The sequence below is a fragment of the Parus major genome, chromosome 20 (genome assembly GCF_001522545.3).
Source record: "Parus major isolate Abel chromosome 20, Parus_major1.1, whole genome shotgun sequence".
NCBI classification, from domain to species: domain Eukaryota; kingdom Metazoa; phylum Chordata; class Aves; order Passeriformes; family Paridae; genus Parus; species Parus major.
The window spans coordinates 14316863-14324135 of NC_031788.1; the positions used below are offsets into that span (position 1 = coordinate 14316863).

Consider the following 7273-nt stretch of genomic DNA (forward strand, 5'->3'; position numbering starts at 1 on the left):
AGAAAGGTGGGTAAATGGGGATTCACAAATTCACTGCTGTAATGTATATACACTCTTACACTTCCACAAAAGTATTCTGTTTGTTCTTTTCATACACTGTTTAGAGTAATTAATAATTTACCTTTGCTTTTCCAGCTCACTTTTTATTTCATCTGGAAGAGAAAAAAATAAATCAAGCCTTGGTTATCATTATCAATAACACAGCAATAAAGCAAAGTTGTTTCCAGTTTTGTACTTCAGTATTTTTGCTACTCCATTCCTGTAACATCTCAGCTTCAGAGATCAGTTTCAGCAGTTATTGAAAGGTGTATCTCTTCAATTTTACATTTAAAAAGCTGTTTTTTCCAAACATTCTCAACAAAAGGTATCTTTAGAATACTCAGACATAATATGCAATTTTTATTCAAGTGTAAGTCTGTATCAGAGCACTCAAGTCTGCAGAAGCCTTTAAGGTACTCCATAAACCATGAGTTCAATGCATGCAACCTTCCCATTACCTGCACTGCCAGCCAGCCTGCTTGAGCCTTACAACAGAAATCAGCTGGACACACTCCCAGGAGACAGGAAATCTCAAATGCACTCTGCCCTTTTGCCAGCAGATTTATTTTTTTTTTAATTACACTTTTAAAGAGCTTTTCATAGAACTAAATACAGGGGGGGAAGAAAGTTCCTTTCTCATTTCTCTTGTACACAGCAGCAGATCCCTAAGATCCTAGTAAGGCTTTCTGAGAATTTCTAAGGTATCACCACGATGCACAATACAGACCAGCATAAGCACCCCCTGTGAACACTGACAAATCCATATCTAAACCTGCACCCACAGTAAGGCTGCACAACTACATCACCTGTAACACCAGGGGAACTTTCCATCCCACCCCACAGCCCATGCTGCAAACTACCCAGAGTCTGAAAAGCACCATGCTTAAAAATTCTCATTTCAATTTCAGGTGTTAGAAAACGATCATTCATTCAATACTTGTTCTCCGCTGAACTCTGGCGAGGCAGCACTGTTTGTGATCCGATGTCCACAGTTCAGATTATTTCAGTGCTATCTGTGAACCTCAGTAGTTTCTTCTGTCTCAGGAGAATCAATACACAAATCACACAAAGGAACAAGCATTGCAGCACGGATTACTGGGTTTTGTACAGGCTTGCTTGTCAGTGAATGGCACAGGAATTAATCTGCACAGCATGTACTGATTTTTTAAAATGACTACCCACAATGGATAGAGAAAATGGAAGCAGAACACAGTGAAAACCTGTATAAGCTGTGAGTGATAAGCTCCATCCAGAGTTGCTGCTCTCTCTGCCATATCCGCTTGTTAATGAGCATCAGCCTGACATCCCTCAGTTCTCATGGCACACAACCATACTACACAAACCGAAGTAATGTTATCCACCCGAGTCAGCCAAACAGACGCCAGAAAAATGGAAGAGTCCCGGGTGCACAATGTTCCCAGCTCTCCTCAAGCTCATCACACAAACAACCACATCCAACAGCTTTAAAGAACAGTTGTCACTTGCCAGCCCTGCAGAAGCCAAGCCCAGTGCTCAGCACTGGGGCCTTCAGGATCAGTAAGAACTTTGCAGCTGTTTGACAGCACAAACCCAGCACCACTATCCCCTGATGCTTTAGGCTTCAACTGGAGAGAAGACAACAGAATGGAGGCTGTTGGTAAGAAATTACCAAGGTTTTCTGTGCCAAACAGACAACTTAAATCTTGCACAGTACCATTTCTTAAACCATTGTGTTTTTCATTCCAGGATCCAACTGGCCTACCAACAAGGTGACTAGTCAGAAATTTAGTTCAGCATAATTTCAATTCAGGCCTTTTGATTTAATTACCTTCCCCATCTTTAACACCATACTGATCCAAAGAGCCACTGAGAACAACAAATGTGACCCACCAATGTATTGTGTCCCTATTTTGATCTGCCTTGTTCTTAGCACAGCACATTCCCATGACACGCAGGAACTGCCTGCTTAAAACACAGAGTCTTCTGGATAGTTTTACACCTTCAGAACGCTTAGTCCTGCCTCCAGGTCTTGGCAGAGAAAGGCATATTTTAGCTATAGCTAGAACCCCAAGTACAGCAGGATGCCAGGGCCAGCAAAAACACAATTAATGCTGTATTTCAGACACTCTGTAGAACTAAGGTGTACAGAGTTTTTTTCTTAATGAAGAAATTTTTCTAATGCAAAAACTCCACTAAGTTTCTCTTTCTTTCAAGGAGATCATTTTCCCCCAATACTGATTGTTTTGCAGAGTAAAAAGGATGTTGAATTGAAACTTCACAAAGATTATAGCCTTAAGGAGACATGATCATGCCCATCTTTACTGACACTTGTCTTAGATCTTGCACTGGAAAAATAATGTAAGAATAACATTCCACATTAGTTTAACTCTCAGAAGTACTCAATAGATAACAACAGCAAAAAAAATCTAATCAAGTCCTGACCAAGTTCCCCACAATTTTGTTATAATGAAAGCTTTTCTAAAGCCATATAGAAACACCTTTGCCACAACAGTATTTTAAAAGGTAATGCTAGCCCAAAACAAAAAATGAAAGGAAGAAAGGAAGCTACGGGCATACTTCTGGTACTGATTGCATCAAAACAGTTTGAAAACTTCCACATCTGAAGTCCTCAGTGGTCTAACCATCACAAGTAATGAAACAGAAATAGTTGCCTAATTGAAGTCTGCCGCCAGGAACAGCCAAGCCCTAACAACCAGACACCACCAACTTCCAGAAACTGCCTGCCACTGGTCCTATTTTTCTTGTCACAGAAGAAACAGCTCAACTCCCTTCCACAGCTACAGAACACGGTCCTAATTTTGGTCAACATCAGTCACCTCAGCTGGCAATGCTGACCCCTCACTTGGTGCTTTAGGTATGAGAGCTCCCCATCTCTCCCACAGCATCCCCTTCAGCCAGAAACATCTTCAGCCCATGTGCTGCCCACCTAACGAATTCCTGCAACATTCCTACCAGGCAACAGAACTGGAACATGAATGGTTTTTCCAGAGCTTCTGGCTTCCTGAGCTTCTGGATAAAGCTCACAGTGAGGAGCTGCCTTTCTGAAGCAGATAGATGGGTTCAGTTCACTTGTATTGAAAGCTACACATTAAAACAGAGGACATTGATTGTCTGCCTGCAGCCCAATGCCTGCTCTGTGGCCGCAGTCAGGTTTGGGGCAGTGGCAGCAAGAGAGCTCCTGTGCAGAAAATGGCTTGTGCTGGCACAAGGAACGGGCCGTGGTCGGGACAGCTGGCAGCAGTGCCAACACAAACACGTGGAGGAGCAGCCAGAGCTTCCCTCCCCCAGGCCGGTAAAGCCGTAGTGCCCAACCCCAGCCTGCCTTTGACTGAGTCCAAAGCCCAAGGCAGACAGCGATCACACCCGGCTGTACAGAGCCCTTCAGAAAAGCGTCCAGGGAAGCCAGAGTCTTCTCTTTGCCCCAGCCTTCTCTGACCACGCTGGCCAAGAGGCCAAACTAAGAAACACAACTTATTTTGGACATTTGTCACTTATACACAGAGACTTCCTAAACACACAACCAGATTCCTAAAGTGAAGGCATTGTTGAAAAGATTTTAACTTATTAACAAGGTAAGTAAACAAATTCTGTTGTTTACAAAGCTTGAAGATACGTATGTGGAGCTGCCCAGGTTATCAAAGAAGGCTGCAGAACCAGGGGAGCTGCACAGCATGTCATTAAAAACAGCCCCAGTAGGGCAGGAGCAATAATTTATGTGAGTGACCCAGGTGCACAATTAGCATCCGTATAATATGAACTGTTGTGATACAGACCGTCAGTATTCCACTGCAAATTTTCCAGGATAATCTCAGTAGATTTACTAAAAATCATGGGTACCTGGAGCTTCATGTAAATGTAAATGCTTATTAAACAACTACTTTTATACAACACAATTGTCTGTTGAAAATAAATTTTCTCAAAAACACAGTTTTCTAAAGCAGAGCAAAACAGCTTCTCTGTTTAAAACACTCCATTTCTCCCAGTCTCTCCTGGGGTTTACTGGCACTACAACTACAGGAGACAACCCTTACACCTTGCCGATGAGTCAACGGACTGAATGAATCTATTCACACTCTGCTTACTTAACGTTAGTGCTGTGTATTTCAAAGGAGGGGGCTAAAAGAGGCAAAAAATCTCCCAAAGCCTCAAAAAAACACCACTGTGAAGTGGTTATGTTCCTTTTCCCCCACACTTTTTCTGTTCCTGTCCTAACTGCACCTATGTTACTTCTGATTTCTACAAGGTCATATGCATTTTGCAATTCAAAACTGATCAGTGTTAGTCCAGTGAAAAGACCGAATTACAGGGAAAAAAGGGTAAGAAGAGTTTGAATTGAGAACAATTAAAGAAGATCAAAATTTAAAATAAAGAAGACCTATATTTCCTACACAAGAGAGACAGCAATATTCAGTAGTAATTTACTTAAATTCTCAGGAGTTACATGAACAAACCAATACAGAACTCATGCCAGAAAACAAGAGCATCATTGCCACAGTTAAAAGCTTCTTTCTCTCTCACCTCTCTCTCATCTTACAACAAATATTAAGTATAGGTAAGTAACAGAAACAGTACTACAGTAACACCACTGCAGAAGCCATAAAAACAAGTTAATTTCTATTAGGCAGCTGTAGAATGCACCAGTTTCTCTCTATATGGGAAAAAAAAAACTCATCTTGGACTTCCTTGTCCCAGGAGCAGATATCATCTACACATGCTCCATATTGCCTGGTTTATAACTGGTACAATGCCAAGGGGCTCCGATAAAAACACTGCTGCATAGAGAAGACTGCACAGCAAAAGGGATTTAGTAAGAAGTAGAAATGGATTATTCAAAGTATAACTTGGAGAAAAGTGCAGCAGACAACAGCTGACACAATGACCACTTTCATAAAGTAACTACATTTCTTTCAAATGGAATTATTTTCATTCAGTGTTAACTGGACTTTTTATTATTATTCACAACATTCTTTCATCCATGACAGTTTGTGTAGGTTATAATTCTTCAGATTGCCTGTAACATTCTTCCCACATTTCCTCACATATGTACTATTGCACAGAGCTCGAAAATTCAGTTGACACTTTTGGAACTGTCATAGTCTTAGTTAATACAAAGTATAAGCTTAATTAAAATTAAGTACATGGAAATAAAACTGGCTGTTTTCACTTGAGGGAATAAAAAGGGCTTAACCAAAATAGAATAAAGTTTAGGGGCAAAAAATCGCACATAAATCAACCAAACCCCATTCCTGTTGGCAACTTAAAATGACAAAATAATATTCACCAAATGTAACAGAGATCCTCCCATTCAGTCACCCAGGCCTCTAACAGTTGGTCAACAGAAGGTTCTCTCTTTATGCTGACCTCTGCAAAGGGTCATGGTCTCTTTTTCAAAGCAAGTTTAGAAAGAAACATCCACCATCACAGGCATTAGCTCCCCTCCAACAGACTGTAGCTCAGCACGTGCAGGCATGGCATAGCCATAACCCACCAAGAGGCAGGTGCCAACGGGGGCTACTGCACAACACTCCTCCCAAAACCATCGCCCGCCCAGCAAACACAGACCTGCACTAGGCATCTGACAAGGAAGTTCCCTTTCTCAACCTCTAAATATATTTACATAGCAGCAAAACAGGTTCTGTCCTGTAAACGTGGGGGCAGTTGAGGAAGAGATCAGGAAAGCAGATGAGGAAAAGGAATTCATCAGGAAAGCAGTCTCTAACTGCTGAGGCATATGCCTTACGCTCTTGCTCACATTGCAAACTTCAAATAATAATTAAAATATCCTTCTATCTGGCAGCCCTTCTATGGATATACTGTCACTACAGGCAGCTCCTACAGATCTCCTGGCAGTAAAGACTACAGGGAGGAAGATAAAAATGACCATTTCTTTAAGCTCACTCTCACTGTTCCTGGGACAGAACTTGCACCTGCCCGGCCTCCTTACATACCCAACCTGTCTTCTGTCTTGGATACGTTAAATGTTCCCAATTCAAAGGAAAATATTGATGGAAAGCAACCAAAACTGAAAGAGATGTCACTTTTGCAAATTAAGAAAGGGCCACAGAGAACTCCAGCTGCAGAGCTCTACTGTCGTATTCAGTTTATCTTCTCCCTCTCTGTGACACACCATATGTTGTCAGAACTTTTAACACAAAGACCTTCACATAGGCTTGTACTTGCAGATTTCAGGACCAGTCCACTAACTTCAAAAAAAAAGCACTTTCAGCTCTGAAATCACAGATACTACATGTACTTGGCCACAGTGCTACAGTCCTTAGTCAGTCCGAACACGATCTAGAGATTAGAGGTCAGATTTAACATCCCGAGAAGCTCTGAGACTCCATAAATCGAGGGCCTCAAAAATTCTCGTTTCCTACTCTAAAAGCCGCAATTAATTTTCTCAAAACCGAAGTAGCAAGATCAAGTCCCTCCTGTTTCATACCGAGATCAGAACTTAATAAAACCGGTATTTGGGGGTTTTCCCCTCGTATTTGCATGTCCTGTACTGGAGAGAGAACTCCCTCCACTCCAAGGTCCCGAGAGGACCTCCCGCACCCCGCCGGGACGCGAGGGGACATGTGCCGGAGAGCTGGGCCCCTTCCACCGCCGCGCACCCCGCGCCCTGTGCGGGCCGGCCCGGGCCGACTCACCCAGCGCCACCTGGCAGGCTCTCCGCAGCTGCCCGTGCGGGGGCCGCTTCGCCTCCTTCTCCGCTAGGATCTTCTCCAGGGCCCGCGACACGAACATGCTTTTAGTGCGGGCGTCCTGCTCTCGAGCCGGTGGCTGCATGACGAGGCCGGGAGCGGGGCGGGGGCCAGGAGCAAGAGCCGGGCGAGCACTCGGGGCCCGCGACACTGCCCGGAAGGGCCGCACCTCCCTCAGCGGCCGCGCCGCCGCCACGGCGCCGCCATGTTGGCACCGTCACGTGACTCGCCCTGGCCCCGCCCTCAACCGGCGCATGATGGGGTGGCGCGAGGGGCGGAGCTAAGGGCGGGGCTAAGGGCGGAGCTAAGGGCGGAGCTAAGGGCGGAGCTAAGGGCGGGGCTAAGGGCGGAGCTAAGGGCGGTGCTAAGGGCGTGGCTAAGGGCGGGGCTAAGGGCGGTGCTAAGGGCGGAGCTAAGGGCGGTGCTAAGGGCGTAGCTAAGGGCGTAGCTAAGGGCGGCGCTAAGGGCGGGGCTAAGGGCGGAGCTAAGGGCGGGGCTAAGGGCGGAGCTAAGGGCGGAGCTAAGGGCGG

The 7273-nt window shown here is 44.7% G+C and overlaps 1 protein-coding gene across 6 annotated transcripts in view; it reads right to left on the reverse strand.

The window, feature by feature from the left end:
* Positions 1-6971, reverse strand: part of ARFGEF2 (ADP ribosylation factor guanine nucleotide exchange factor 2) — a 34342-nt gene extending 27371 nt beyond the window's left edge. For 4 of the 6 annotated variants that reach the window (XM_015647678.2, XM_033519054.1, XM_015647679.2 and 1 more), the window contains exons 1-2: positions 6690-6969; positions 122-152 (exon numbers count right to left, since the gene is read on the reverse strand). In XM_015647678.2, coding sequence (XP_015503164.1) covers positions 122-152; positions 6690-6828 — 170 coding nt within the window. In that variant the 5' untranslated portion in view covers positions 6829-6969. Of the gene's footprint in view, positions 1-121; positions 153-6689 lie in introns of all 6 variants that reach the window. The other 2 variants (XM_033519055.1, XM_033519056.1) reach the window with 1 other exon arrangement.
* Positions 6972-7273: the final 302 nt, after the last annotated feature.